Source organism: Primulina tabacum, chromosome 16 (assembly GCF_025594145.1).
Source record: "Primulina tabacum isolate GXHZ01 chromosome 16, ASM2559414v2, whole genome shotgun sequence".
In the NCBI taxonomy this organism is placed as follows: Eukaryota; Viridiplantae; Streptophyta; class Magnoliopsida; order Lamiales; family Gesneriaceae; genus Primulina; species Primulina tabacum.
The window spans coordinates 35,823,793-35,838,051 of NC_134565.1; the positions used below are offsets into that span (position 1 = coordinate 35,823,793).

Sequence of the window (14,259 nt, forward strand, 5' to 3'; positions counted from 1 at the left end):
ATTCCATTGAAGAAGGCATGTAGAGTAAAACGCAAGTGACAATTTAATTGAATCAAAACAAAGTTTTTGAGAAAATTAATATAAGAATTTTCTGATTCATTTGGTCTCGCCCAGTTCAATCCTATTGTGATTTCAATCATTATTACATGAAAGTGCGAGGTTTTAAAGTATGAAATTGTGATAAATTTCGAAAGATTTAATGAAGGCATGTCTTGGAGAAAGAGAGGGTAATTTTGTTCTCACGTGCCTATAATGTGTAAAATTCGCAACTTTTTGTTTTATTTTTGTTTTAAAATATCCAGTATTGATATTAATTTCAAGATTTGTTATTAAATTAAAATATAAATTAATATGAAAATAATTGATATAATATAATAAATATATTTACTATTTAAATATTATTAAAAAAAATATTTATATCATTTTAAATAATACTTAAATGAGTATAACAACATTTATTGTGATATCTATGTGTCAATTATTTACTGTAAGTAATTAAAAATAAACTACTTAGTTTGTCAATTACTGTGATATATTTTGTCAAAACAAAAATTTGTGTGAGCGCATCTCATATTTTGTGAAACAGATATCTTATTTGAATCATTCATAAAAAAATATTATATTTTATGCTAAAAATATTACTTTTTATTGTAAATATCGATAAGATTGACCCATCTAACAGTAAAAAATCCGTGAGATCGTCTCAAAAGATATCCAGTTGTTTGTCAATTATTGTGATATATCAATTTGTCAATTATTAGTTTAAGTGATTAAAATAAACTAAAAAATAAATATGTACTTGGACGTGCCAGAGTTCACGCACAGCAGCAAGGAAACAACATTAAAATCTTCCATTCCATCAGAGTTACATACATATTTTTACACAAATCTGAGTATGTAATAAAAAAAAATTACAGACATCTTCAAGAAGCCAAAACATGAGCAGCAGCAAGCCAAATTCGTCGACAATCAGTCACCGAGTGAGGTGATCGATCTCTCTGGAGACGAAGCTTCTGAAACATACAGAATCTCGAGACCATGTACTTTATTTAATTGATTAATTCAACGAAATTAACAAAATTCAGAAACGAAATTATACATAGTTTATGCTTTGATCTGGATTAGCGTTGCATCACCTGGAAGAAATGGGGTTCAGATTTCTAGCGAAGCCACTAAAAGCGCCGTAGCTCTTGGAACTGAGCCCGAGGCAGCCAAGAAGACCCTGTCTGTAAGGCAGAAACGTCCTTTTCTTCAGCTCCTCCGCCTGAGCTCGGTTTGCTGTGTAGTGCAGCTCGTGGGCCGACGGGGGGACCCGCCGCTTCCACACGCCGTTGGTGGGTTTCACGGCAGCTGGGACTTTTCTTCCTTTCTTCAACTCGCTTTCGCCTTTTTTCTCATCGCGGGAGGAGGAGGGAGATAACGCTGGGGAAGACGGCGGTATCTTCCGATCCTTCGCCGCGGAGAATGATATCGCGGACCAGAATCTCTCCTTGTTGTTCTCTCTTCCCTCGCTTTTGCTCCTATGTAGAAAATCCTTCAAAAACATCCACTTCTTCGAGTTTCTGCCGGATGATGATGAACGCGACGAGGATGCAGAGCATGACGGCGTGGTTTCTGTCGAGGGTTCTTCTCTTTCATTTCCATTCTGATCTTGACGTGGGGGCTTGGTGTTCAAACCAGGCCACACGCATGGTGTCTTTCGTAAAGGCGACATGGATCTGGCTTTGCGGTGATGCGAGTGCTTTCCGCCGCGCATCCTCAGATCCCTGCCTCGTACAGTCGTCGTTTCTTCACCATACTTACTGTCCAGATCTGCGAACGGGACAACCATTTCCTGCGACATCAGCAAGTGAGACGACAATGTGATGGGTCGGATCTGACCATTGCAGAACAGCTCATCCGCTGAAATCATCGACCCGTTTCCCCCGGACCCATTCGGAGAAAGCCTCGAAGAAAACTCAAACTCGAAAGAATCCGGATCAGAAGACATGAAAACCGGCTCATAACCAGACGACAAGGCTTTAGTTTTCTCAGTGGACAGAAGGAAATGCATAGGGCTAGCCGGAGCACTGAAGAAGTAGCCGAAGGAACCATTTCCTGGACTAGAAGGTGCGCTGACAAAAGGGGTAGAGCAAGCGCTGTCAATATCCTCACTGAGTCGCGGCGGCTCCGCGGCGGAGGGAATGCCTGTAGAAGTCTGCATTATTGGAGAGAGATTTGAGGAGTGAGTAGGAGAAGGAAATAGGCGAAGGAAGGAGTGCGTTGCAATTATTGTACGCAGTCGCGCAGAGCTCTCAGACCGAGGAGGTCGTCTGCCTTTTACTGCTCTTGTTTATGCTTAGGGCAAAGCCAACGAACCAACGTGGACGCAAGAATTAATAATCTTGACTGATATGACAGCCAAGAAATTTATCAGAATGAACGACGTTATTTCGAAATTTGCGACGGTTTTTCATAAACCATCGCAACTTTGCGACGGTTTTTCGTAAATCGTCGCAAAGTGAAAAGCGTCTGTTTTTTTTTTAAAAAAGGTCGCTATTTGCGACGGTTTTTTAACACCCGTCGCTTTGTGCGACGGTTTTTGAAAAACCGTCGCTAATTATCACCAACGGCTATATTCAAGCGGCAAAATTATGCACCAACGACTATATTCGATTATCGTAATTCGTTTTCTTTGTATTTTGTGTTTTTTTTAAAGAGATTGTGTTGAATAATATTTTAAACAAAAGAGTCCAACTTTTTTTTCATTTCTTAATAATATTTTAATGAATATTGGAATTAAGTTATTTTTAAAATAATAATACTATTTATTTTTAGTAATATTTGTTGTAAAATTTTAAAAATATTAGAAAGATATTGAAATATTAAAAATAAAAAAAAATGAGTAAGTGGACAGTGGGATCCAGAAATAATGAAAGTTGAAATTAAATGAATGTGGATGTGTGTTAATAATGGGGAAGTGTTAATGTAATGAATATGTGGCTCGTGGATCCCATCATTTTTTATGAGATGGAGAGTTATTAACATGGATTAATTCCGACGGATGCGGATGCCTTTATAACTGTGTTCCCTTGCCACGTGATGTATGCTATTTTTTAGGAAAGTGTCAGTCAGTAATTATTTGTTTAAAAAGTTTGCCATTAATTTTCATTATAAAATCCCAAATTTCCTTTTAAAATATGATTGTATCATAGTATAAGATTTGCGAGTCCATATTTTTTTTATTTACATAAAAACTTTTTCAATATGATTTGACTCATAAAAACTTATTATTTTTATGAAAAAATATTATTTTTATATTATAATTATTATTTTTCATGGTAAATATTAAACGAATCGACTGATATAAAAAATATAGATTCATGAAGTTGTCTCAAACAAACATACTCATTGTTTTATACGGTATTTCATCGTTGCATTCTTGGTCATATACTCTAATCGTACAAACCCATAATGAGATTTTTTTTTTATTTATTACAACACATGCGAGAGATTGGAGAGTCAAGTTAATCAGACAGGACAAGCCCGGTCTCACCCTTGATGGGATTCGAATACAAGAACTATCGATTGTTTGAAATGGCAATAGCCCTGAAGATATACCCATTAATCACAAAGCCCGTTAAGAACCAGCCCATTAAATGAGAGTATTGGGAAAAAACAATGTAGGGATTTAGCCGTTTAGACTTAACGGACAGCGCAGAAGAAAGCAAGAAACATCGACTTCCCATAAAAACGGAAGTGGTGGGTGCATTACACACGAATTTCTCTTCCCGCTCACGAACACCCGCAGAACAAGTACCCGAAGATAAGAAAAATCGTGAATACAATGAAGTATGTTCTGGTAACAGGCGGCGTGGTGAGCGGCCTGGGTAAAGGCGTCACCGCCAGTAGCATCGGCGTTGTGTTGAAGGCTTGTGGCCTTCGTGTCACCTCTATTAAAATTGGTACGTAAGTGAACCTTTATCTGTTGTAAATTAACAGTTTTTTTTATGATTGTTTCTACTTTTTATATGTTTAATTTCGGATAGGAAAAAAGCCATTCCTCGATTATAAAGTGTTTTTTTTTTGTTTGGAGTGGGGTACATACAAAATTTGATCGTCTGGCTTTATTTTTTTTTTTTGGTTTTGTGTTATGGCAGATCCTTATTTAAATACGGATGCTGGTACAATGTCTCCATTTGAGCACGGCGAGGTCTTTGTTCTTGATGACGGTGGAGAGGTGGCAATCCTGGACAATCCCTTTTGTTCTCGATATGTTTCTGTGCAACAGTTTTTGCATGTGCTATTCTTGTTGTTTTGAACGATCTTGATGTCAGATGATTGTTTTGCAATATCCGCGATCACCTAAACTATCATGTGCAACTATGCTTTTCAAATGTATAAAATTGTTAATCTTTATGAATTTATTATTCATATTATTAAAGTACTTCAAAAAAATTTATGTGAATCAAATCGTGTATAACTAATACCAAGTTTGAGAAAGAGCAACTGTACACTGTAGTAGTTTATGTGCAACCGTATATTCAAGCAGCTTTTTTTAGAACACCAGAACAATTATTCTATTAAAATTAATTAATTTTTATTTCTACTTTTTGAATTTTTTTACCTCGTAATATTCTGTCAAGAATTCAAATATTCATTTAATTTAAGTGCTTGGTGCTTTAATATCTACTCGCCAATCTTTAATTATTTTAGTTTTAACAAATGTCTGTTGAATTTTGTTTCCACTGCCAGATGTTTGAATCATGCCGTCGATTGGTACAACTACTTTGTTTCTATATCCTGCTTGTGTTTATGCAAGGGCATTCTAGGATCCCGTTGTTTAGAATTGCTCTCTAATATTCCATTATATGGACAAATATTCTCTGCAATCAATCGTGGGAATTAGGTTCTATCTTTCTTATTCACTTTAAGCTTTGTTTATCAGTTTATCCCAACAGTGCAAAACTGACCAATCCATTTTTTGATTTTATGGATATATTTTTTGTTCTTTTATTTTTATTATGTGATGTTCAGGTTCAGTTTCTTTGTTAAACTTGAATGTTCTCTTGATGCTTATGCAAACATTTTGCGATGTTACAGACGTTTTGTGACCTTTTCCGCATTTTTTGAGCTTTAAAGCTGTTATCTCAGTCTCTTTTACAATTATTTAATAGGTAGATCTGGATTTAGGTAATTATGAACGGTTTTTAGATGTGACTCTGACAAGGGACAACAATATTACAACAGGAAAGATATTTCAGGTACTTGTGACCATACTTGACCTTATGGTGGTGTTGATTTTTGTTTCTTCCCTAAGCCAGATGTGATGTTTTTCCCATTGGCAGTCTGTCCTTGAAAAGGAGAGGAAAGGTGATTATCTTGGAAAGACTGTACAGGTTGTGACTTAAATCCTGGATATTATTTAATTTATGTAAGATAGCAGAGAAGAAAAAGGAAACCTATTGTCCGGTTTTTTGTTTTAAATCAGGTAGTCCCTCACATCACTGATGCAATTAAGAATTGGATCGAATCAGTATCTGTTATTCCTGTGGATGGAAAAGATGGCCCTGCGGATGTTTGCGTTATAGAATTGGGAGGAACAGTAGGTAAATTTTTCTGGATGAAAGACACTCCATTCCACGAGGCTTGCTTGACACATCTCTTTGAGCCTCATTCATTAGGAAAATTGTTTTTGTCCAGGTGATATCGAGTCAATGCCATTTATTGAAGCTCTGCGACAGTTATTCTTCTCAGTCGGTAAGGATTCAATATTTGCTGCTAAAAAAGTGAGATACACAGTTCCTATAATAATTGAATCATCCTCAGATTCTCATTCTCTCCTTTTCTTTTGTGGTATATATTGTCCTTTCGTGCAAAATTGTATTGTCTGTGAAACTGTTGTAGATGTCTTAGAAGCGGTGCGTTGTCATAGTGAACTGCATTGTCTCTCAGTGGTTTAGTCATTTTGATTAATTGAAGTGTTTCATTTGTCATCAACACATTTCTTCTCCCATTGTTATTGTATCCCTAATGTTGCTCTTTTACTTTTTTGGCTTTAGGACAAGATAATTTCTGTCTGGTTCATGTTAGTCTTATTCCTGTTCTTGGCGTTGTTGGCGAGCAAGTAATACCCTATTCTCTTGTGTAAATTTGCTACAGCTTTACTCTACTCTTTAGTTTTATATTTAGCAAGCCGAAGTCCTTATTCATCCGCATATCTGCAGAAAACAAAGCCCACTCAGCACAGTGTGCGAGAATTGAGAGCATTGGGCTTGACCCCCCATTTTTTGGCTTGTCGTTCTGCACAGGTAGGTAGTTTATGGGCTGCAACATGTGGTTGCAATTTTGTCTTCTTTGAACTCGATTTATATGTTGGATTCGTTTAATTCATGTGATTATTTTCAGTTGTAATTTTAGTTTTGTTTAATAGAGCTGTGCTGTAACGTTTAAGCTATTTTCTTTTTTATCCTGGTAGAATTGTGTATACATAAATTAATTTGCATGAATCTTTGATATTGTTTCCTGGTTATGACCTCTCCGATGTATTATTCAATGCTCTTCAATTTTTTCCCCATAAAACTTTATAAGGATATTTTGAAACTCTATGGCTCTTTAAGTTGCACACATTTAGATATTGGTCAGCTACCATGGTTATGCATGTGAAAAACTTAAAATTGGGATCTTTACTGTTGCAGCCGTTGTTGGAAAGCACGAAGCAGAAACTGTCCCAGTTTTGTCATGTCCCTGTAAGAAGTTATTTTGTAATGCGTATTTTGAATTTTATTAATCGTCTTTCTGCTACTTATAGTTTTCGTACGGTTTGATTTCATTCCAGGTGGCCAATATTCTCAATATACATGATGTGCCGAACATTTGGCACATACCTCTTCTTCTTCGGGTTGGTAATCATTGTCTCAAGGCATGAGTATTATTCTAGTCTTGGCTATTTGAGGTGTTCATTCTTAAACATCTGGTTCTTACTTTTTTACTAGAACCAAAATGCACATGATGCCATCCTCAAACATCTGGACTTGCTAAGGTGAGTTCTTATTTGAATGTTTTTTCATCTTCTATTTTTATTCTCTGTACTTATGTTAGATCATAGTATTTAATTTCTCTGAGCACATGTTTTTTGGGGTTCTCTCTTATATGATTATGATCTGTAGAATATTGAAAATTATTTGCGTAACAGCATTGTTCTCCTGACTATACATACATGTAATTTTTCAGTGTTTCCAAGTTTCCCAATTTACAAGAATGGACCAAACGAGCTGAGATTTTTGACAACCTAACAAACTCCGTTAGTAACAAACACCTGATTTCTAATTTTGACTAATTTCTTTTTTATGTTGGCTGATGAATGTCTGAATATGCAGGTTAGAATTGCAATGGTGGGGAAGTATGTTGGGATGGCAGATTCATATTTATCTGTAGTTAAGGTGAGATGATATAAATTTTTATAGTTTCTATTTTCAGCCGATGTTTAATATGGCGACACATCAGTGGCAGTGGATATCATCTTACATTTGGGGGTATTTTATGGTTACTTATTTGTTATGCAGTGGTAAAAGATATGCATTGGCTTTCTGTGTTCAAATGTTTAGTTTTGTTTGAGATCCCATGGTTTTTTGTATACTCCATGTTATATTCCGGAATTGAATAATGAATAATCGGCTGGTTTCTAAGATAAGAACTAAATCTTTTGCTTTATTTCAGGCCCTTCTCCATGCCTGCATTGCATGTTCGTTGAGACCAGCTATTGATTGGATTGCGGCTTCGGATCTTGAGGATGACAGCGCAGAATCGGTAAAGATGTCAAACAGTTGCACGACAGGATTCTCAATTTTTAGCTTGAAATCTGTGTTTTCAGCTCTTTTTTTTCCATTACAGTCACCGGAAGCTTATGCAGCTGCTTGGAGAACTCTTAGGGTATGGTCATATTCTTATTTTGAATAATATGTTTATTTTGCTTCTCATTTATAGCACTGACTTACAAGCTGTGAAGTGAATTTTGTTCTGCACATTTTTCCCGTTTTATAATTTTTTCTTTTTGGAAGACTATTTAAAGCTGTTCTGGAATGCATTATTATTTCTATAATTCAAAATTGTATATCTGTTACTATAGATATTGCAGTACCTTATGGAGTATAGTGCAAGCTGTTTTGATCACCATGGTCTATGGATTCTGCTGATAGTGTAGAATGGAGTATAATTTATACCGGTTTAATCACCATGAATATTGATCACCATATTACATCATTATGCTTATCCTATAATTTTTTATATGTGATAATATGTTGTGTAAAGAGCCATAGACAGGCTGCTCACAACGAGGCCATTTTCTGAACCATAAGTATTTAGGCCCATTCCTAATGCAATTTTGAAAGCAACTTCATCTATGTGAAAATTCAATCTTGTGACCAAATTTTCCATGTATTATACGCCATGACATCTATTTTGTTTTCACTTACTATAATGTTTGTTTTATAATTCACATGACGGTCTTTGGTTTTTAAACTGCTTGCAAATTATTCTAATCCCAAGCCAACCAATTTTTTAGAATGCTGCATGTGTCTTGGTTCCTGGTGGGTTTGGAGATCGTGGGGTGAATGGAATGATCTTGGCTGCCAAATATGCGAGAGAGAATAGAGTTCCATATCTTGGGATTTGTTTAGGCCTGCAGATTTCTGTGATTGAGATAGCGAGAAATGTAAGTTTGTTCCTCAAACCATATATTGGTTTTTACATGTTAACAATGGAAACCTCTATGCCCTTATACATCTTTGCAGGTTTTGGGATTAGTAAGCGCAGATAGCGAAGAGTTTGATGATAAGACACCCCACCCTGTGGTGATTTTCATGCCAGAGGTAAAATTGTAAAGAGATTCTTCTATAAATGTTCACTCAATTGATTTATGACATTTTTCTTCTATACTTGTCTTCAGGGTTCAAAAACACACATGGGGAGCACAATGAGACTTGGTACCCGTAGAACATTATTCCAAACTCCAGATTGCATAACATCGAAGCTGTAAGAGCTAAAGCCATATCACTCTGCTAAAATGTGTAGCCTTTTAGCTGTGATGTATGCCTAGAAGAGTCCGAGCTCAGAGTGATTAAATATTAGTTGAATTGTTGGTGGTAACAAATACGTAAATGCTGTCAATCTCACAAAAGTATTATGGTTTTTGTAAGTACTGTGAGTTGCTGTGTGCACAAAGTTGACACCGAGCTTTTGGATTTTGATTGTTAAATAGTACAATAATTATAAATGTAGATAAGCCTGTCCATCAGTTTGATGAAGCTTTATGTGGTGGTTGGTGGTGCTTTTATTTTGCTATATCTTGAGGATCATACAAGTTGATCTTTCTATTCTCCTGATTCAGATATCAGTACATGGAAAGCTCAGCTACTGGAGTGTTCAAGAGAATGCTCATATCTTTTAGAAACATTTTGATTGCTGTATAACCATTCTTTTTTAAACTTTCTAATGGTATTTGCTTTCCTCCAGCTACCATAATTCAGAGTATGTGGATGAGCGGCATCGGCACAGATATGAGGTTAATTGATGATAAAATTTGGAGAATTAAATTATTTGACTGACATATTTTACTTAAACACTTATCATATTGATCGGTACAGGTGAATCCAGAGATGGTCGATATTTTGGAAGAATCTGGCTTGAAATTCGTGGGGAGAGACGAAACTGGGAAGCGAATGGAGGTCAGTTTCTTGCAAAATGCCTATCGTTCTATTATTTTCTCTTGCAATTTAGCTGTTCGGATTAGTTAGTTCCATTTATGGAGCACTTCCGAGTCAAACTTTTTATAATTTCTAGTTTATCATTTCCTAAATACCGTTGCTGTTTTTCTTTAGTTTGCACCACTGATATCAAAGTTTCCTTGGATTTATAATTTTTATTTTGCTTTCCATCGATTTATTTCTGCAGATTATGGAGTTTTCAGACCATCCATTTTACGTGGGGGTTCAGTTCCATCCAGAATTCAAGTCAAGGCCAGGGAGGCCCTCGGCTGTATTCTTAGGTTTATCAATGACCAATACTCGATGTCTTGTAAAGTGTTTAATAAACCTGATGTAAAGTAATATCTGGTTGTTGGTTATGTTGTTTTAGGAACTTTGATAGTCGTAGTTTAATGTCTCGAGATTAATCTAGTCCAACTCTCACCCACACATGAGTTGATGTTCAAAAACTTTTTCTGGTGGTTTAAGTGATCACCAATACACTATGCTTCCTATATTGAGTATATGTTACCCTACATTTTAAATAAAATTATTATCTCCGTCTAGTTCTTGAATTGACCAATATATTTTTTAATGTGCCAAGGTGCCTGATCAGACACTAACTATATTCTACTTGCAATTGACATTTTATAGGTTTTGTCATGGCGGCAGTTGGACAGCTGCAAACTTATCTTGAAAATCCTCAGAATGGAAGCTTGTAGAGTGACCCTTTTCCAGCACAGATGAGGTAAGTAATTATTATTGGAAGAATTTAATTTGTAAGGTGACGCATCTATTTTCCTAAGTTTACGGCTCCACTTACCAGGTCTTTGTATGGATCCTTATTTTCTTTGGAACTCTTTGATTTAGGTTGGGAGATTTATTTGAATAATTTGATATTTATTATGATTTCATGATCTTTTACAGTACCAAGTCATCCACACTCGTGTCCATTTTGCATCGGATATTGTATTATTTGTGCCTAACTAGAAGCAATCCTTTGTCGTCCAAATTATGATTCTTTTCGTACAAACTCTTAAGAAGATTTGGTTAAGTCTAATATAATTGTGAACTTATTGAGCTCAGGCTTGAATATTAAGCCTGACAAAAATATGAGCTAAATTCGGGTTTTGATTGGCTTGGCCAATTTAAAGCTCGACTCTATCAATCATAACATTTTATTGAAAATGGTATTAAAGAAGAATTTGATTTTCCTTTTCTGTCAAGTATATATAAATACATTAAGAAATTACTCTATTTTTAATGATATTGAATGAATTTCTAATTTGACTAATAAAAGTTGTTTAAACGTGCCAGTTTTCACGAAATAAAAGCATGCTCAAATGAAAATTTTCTTAGTTTGAGTCTTATAAGTGATAATCAGAGAGCTATTTGACGAATACCGTAGAGTTGAAACTTATATCCAGCTCTGTTTGTCTCTAGAAAGTTTATGACCGACAGGAGGATAAAGAAGATGTGATTTTGTGTGACTTGTAAATTTATACATGGACATCGAACATAATCTTATTTGGGCAGTCTGAAATCATCTCCGAGTTCGGGATCATTCTGCGAATCATGTATATATGGGTTGTGTATGTGTGAGTCTCATTGAGTGTATGATGCGACTATTTGTGGGTGCAGGAAATCAGGCCAACTCGATGAGTCGGGGTTGAGCTCATGGGAATTTTTGTAGCAGATTCAAGAGGAAGTGACATAATGATGTTGGCTATCTTATACTGTTTTAATCGTCGTATTTTCTGAGTGAAATTAGTTTGATAATTATGCTCGAGTTTGGGTAAACATTTCTTGTATTACTAACAATACCTGTTAGTTGTGGAGATATATTGCCAGGTTTTGTTACTTTTGAGACGGATTGCAGTCGCAGTAAAAAATGTTGAAAACATGGATAATAGACACGGCAAGTGATCCTGACTTTTGGTATACGTTTTGCTTGATGATCGCATAACATCTTCCATTGAAGGTATTGGTTTGAGTTTATTTTTGAAATATGTAATAATAAAACAGATGTACACAATTATTTAGAAGCACCTAGATTTATTGGCTTTACATCACTTGTTTATAGTTGGATGTACCTTTTTGGTATGAAAGAGAGATACTTTTGACATCTTTATCTAGCTGGAGTTGAAACTATTTCTGTCATACGACTACAAAAAACATATTATAATTTTTGAGTAAATCTCCTGTGAGACGGTCTCACGTAATCTTTATCTGTGAGATGGGTCAACCCTACCGATATTCACCATAAAAAATAATACACTTAGCATAAAAATAATATTTTTTCATGGACGACCCAAATAAGATATCCGTATAACAAAATACGATCCGTGATATCGTCTCACACAAATTTTTTGCCATAATTTTTTTATGACTTCCTCTCAAGACCCAGTGCCAAAAGAATTGGGCTTTTGCAGAAATAAAATTGAAGCCACTAAACAATTATTTGTGTTACGTCAAATGTTCATGTGAAGCAACAAATTTCGTTTAATCGTGACTAATTCTCTCTATCAAGGTGCTTGTGGAGTCCGTCGTACTGGTTTTTGCATACTTATTTTAATAGTGATTAATGTTAATTTGTAATATTTCTATTACAATTACTAATGTCATATGATCAAAGAAAAGATCCATCGGCATCATTGTACTAGAAATAAAGTGAAAAATACAATCAATCAAACTGACCCAAGAGTAAGATTATAGTATGAGAAGGTCCAACGGTACAGAAAATACGAGTGAGGGCAAAAATAAAAACAAAAACTGTCCCTGGATTTAACCATTGTGCTTCCAAAGTAGAACTTGGCTTGTCCGCGACACTATCCATGCAGAATTCAAAGACAATTCTTCAGTAACCATGGCTGATCTGAGAGCACTTATTCTTGATCCAACCAGCCCCATTTCTGATAGAAGCCATCACTCTACCTGCAATACCATAACTTTTATACTTGGCTATCCGGTTCCGCCGCATGGAGTCCTGGTCTCGAAATCTCCAAGGCTTCGGCGCTGCCGTAGCATCCAACTGATCATTTGGCTCAGTATCCGTCGGAAAGTGCGGTGGCGAATCGGTGGATGGCCGAGACCAACTCCTCGTGTAAACCTGGTGACCACCCTTATTATTGTTGATTCCACTAACTATTTGTAGCTTTTTCTCAGTGTCGACACCTGCAAAACTTGGTCTGCTTCCTTCTTTCATTATATACACACGGAGGGGAAAATCGATGCTACACCCCTAAGGCCAGGTACGAATTTTTCTGGCGTTTTCAGAACTGATAACAAAGCAGTTGACATATATTGTTAGGTGATTTTATGCATGTGGGTGATTAAAAAAATATATTGACAAGAGATTTGAACTATTAGTTTAACGATTTCAATATGATACAATACATGCAAAAGAACAGGTCCATGCCTAATTTAGTCTGAAAAATATTGGGAAAGAATCAAAATGCACACTTGGTCAGCGTATTTACCCTTTCAAACCAAAATGTATTGCAAATGGGCACTAAATTTAACTTGCCCTTTCAAAGAAGAAAACTTGTGTATTTGAAAAGTAAACATATTTTATTTTAGAGTTGCAAAGTCTATAAATCTATCGATTTAAAATTTGTTGATTTGATTATAAAGTTATGCAATTTCAACATCAGTTGTGACGAAAACAATACAATCGAATTATGAATTTAAATGGATTTTGAAATTTTAAGGATCTAGAGTTCCAATTCCACTTTTCATGTTTGGTTGAAATTTGGGGGAAAATAAGTCAGATTTCAGCATTTATGGCTTTACCAATCAAGGGATTCATAATTAGAACTTGAGAAAAAAAAAAAAAAAAAAAAAGTAGTAGTATAATAAGTATGATAACATCGAATAAACAGACAATTCTGCAGCTTCACTTGGATTCATTTCCAAGTAAGAATACATTTCCTTATTTACGATAACAAGAATGTCAAACCTACATTTTATAAATATTACTTGCTATATTTTAAACCTTGTCACCCCATATTTACGTGATTAAAAATCAAATCTTACTTGATTTTAGCATATAACTATCCAACTTTTTAGTAAATCAAATCTTTAGATTTAGTTCCTCGAAAAAAAATTAGTTAGATTTTAGCAAAGTTTAGAACTATTTCATTTAGCAAATCTCGACATCTCAATACTTTTATTCATGATCTTCATTGTAAAACTGTCTATTTCAACTTTCACGAGTAGCATAACATATATTTTCATGTGAAGAAATTTTTTTTAATCCTTTTAATTTGTGTTATAATTAGTATGTTAGATATCCTATACCGAGAATTTTAGATTCACCAGAAAAAATTTTGTGAGAACGTCTCGCGAGTCAATTTTGTGACACATATATTCAATTTGAGTTACCATGAAAAAATATTATTTTTTATGTCAAAATATTATTTATTATTGTAAATATATACAAAGTTAACCGTACCGTGAAACTATCTCACGAGAAATCTGCTAATAGTTTTATTTTTATAACTAATTTAATTGTAGATGTTTACTTATATTTAATTTG

General features: G+C 35.0%; 3 protein-coding genes across 3 annotated transcripts; 1 reads left to right on the top strand and 2 right to left on the bottom strand.

Annotated features, from left to right (window-relative positions):
- Positions 1–832: 832 nt before the first annotated feature.
- On the bottom strand, positions 833–2,344 carry LOC142529716 (uncharacterized). Its single transcript, XM_075635329.1, has 2 exons — positions 1,137–2,344; positions 833–1,013 (listed from the first exon to the last, which is right to left on the bottom strand). The coding sequence occupies exons 1-2, from the start codon at positions 2,201–2,203 to the stop codon at positions 974–976; spliced, it is 1,107 nt and encodes a 368-aa protein (XP_075491444.1). The 5' UTR covers positions 2,204–2,344; the 3' UTR covers positions 833–973.
- A 1,314-nt stretch (positions 2,345–3,658) lies between these two features.
- On the top strand, positions 3,659–11,789 carry LOC142529023 (uncharacterized). The gene is made up of 23 exons (XM_075634380.1): positions 3,659–3,944; positions 4,140–4,219; positions 5,157–5,243; positions 5,328–5,378; positions 5,471–5,588; positions 5,683–5,739; positions 6,042–6,106; positions 6,207–6,290; positions 6,678–6,728; positions 6,818–6,880; positions 6,975–7,021; positions 7,213–7,282; positions 7,359–7,421; positions 7,699–7,788; positions 7,873–7,911; positions 8,543–8,692; positions 8,772–8,849; positions 8,927–9,012; positions 9,493–9,541; positions 9,624–9,704; positions 9,931–10,024; positions 10,377–10,470; positions 11,364–11,789. The coding sequence occupies exons 1-22, from the start codon at positions 3,827–3,829 to the stop codon at positions 10,442–10,444; spliced, it is 1,689 nt and encodes a 562-aa protein (XP_075490495.1). The 5' UTR covers positions 3,659–3,826; the 3' UTR covers positions 10,445–10,470; positions 11,364–11,789.
- Positions 11,790–12,579: 790 nt separating this feature from the next.
- Positions 12,580–12,927, bottom strand: LOC142528556 (uncharacterized). Its single transcript, XM_075633597.1, has one exon. It carries the CDS (start codon positions 12,925–12,927, stop codon positions 12,580–12,582), a length of 348 nt encoding a protein of 115 aa, XP_075489712.1.
- Positions 12,928–14,259: the final 1,332 nt, after the last annotated feature.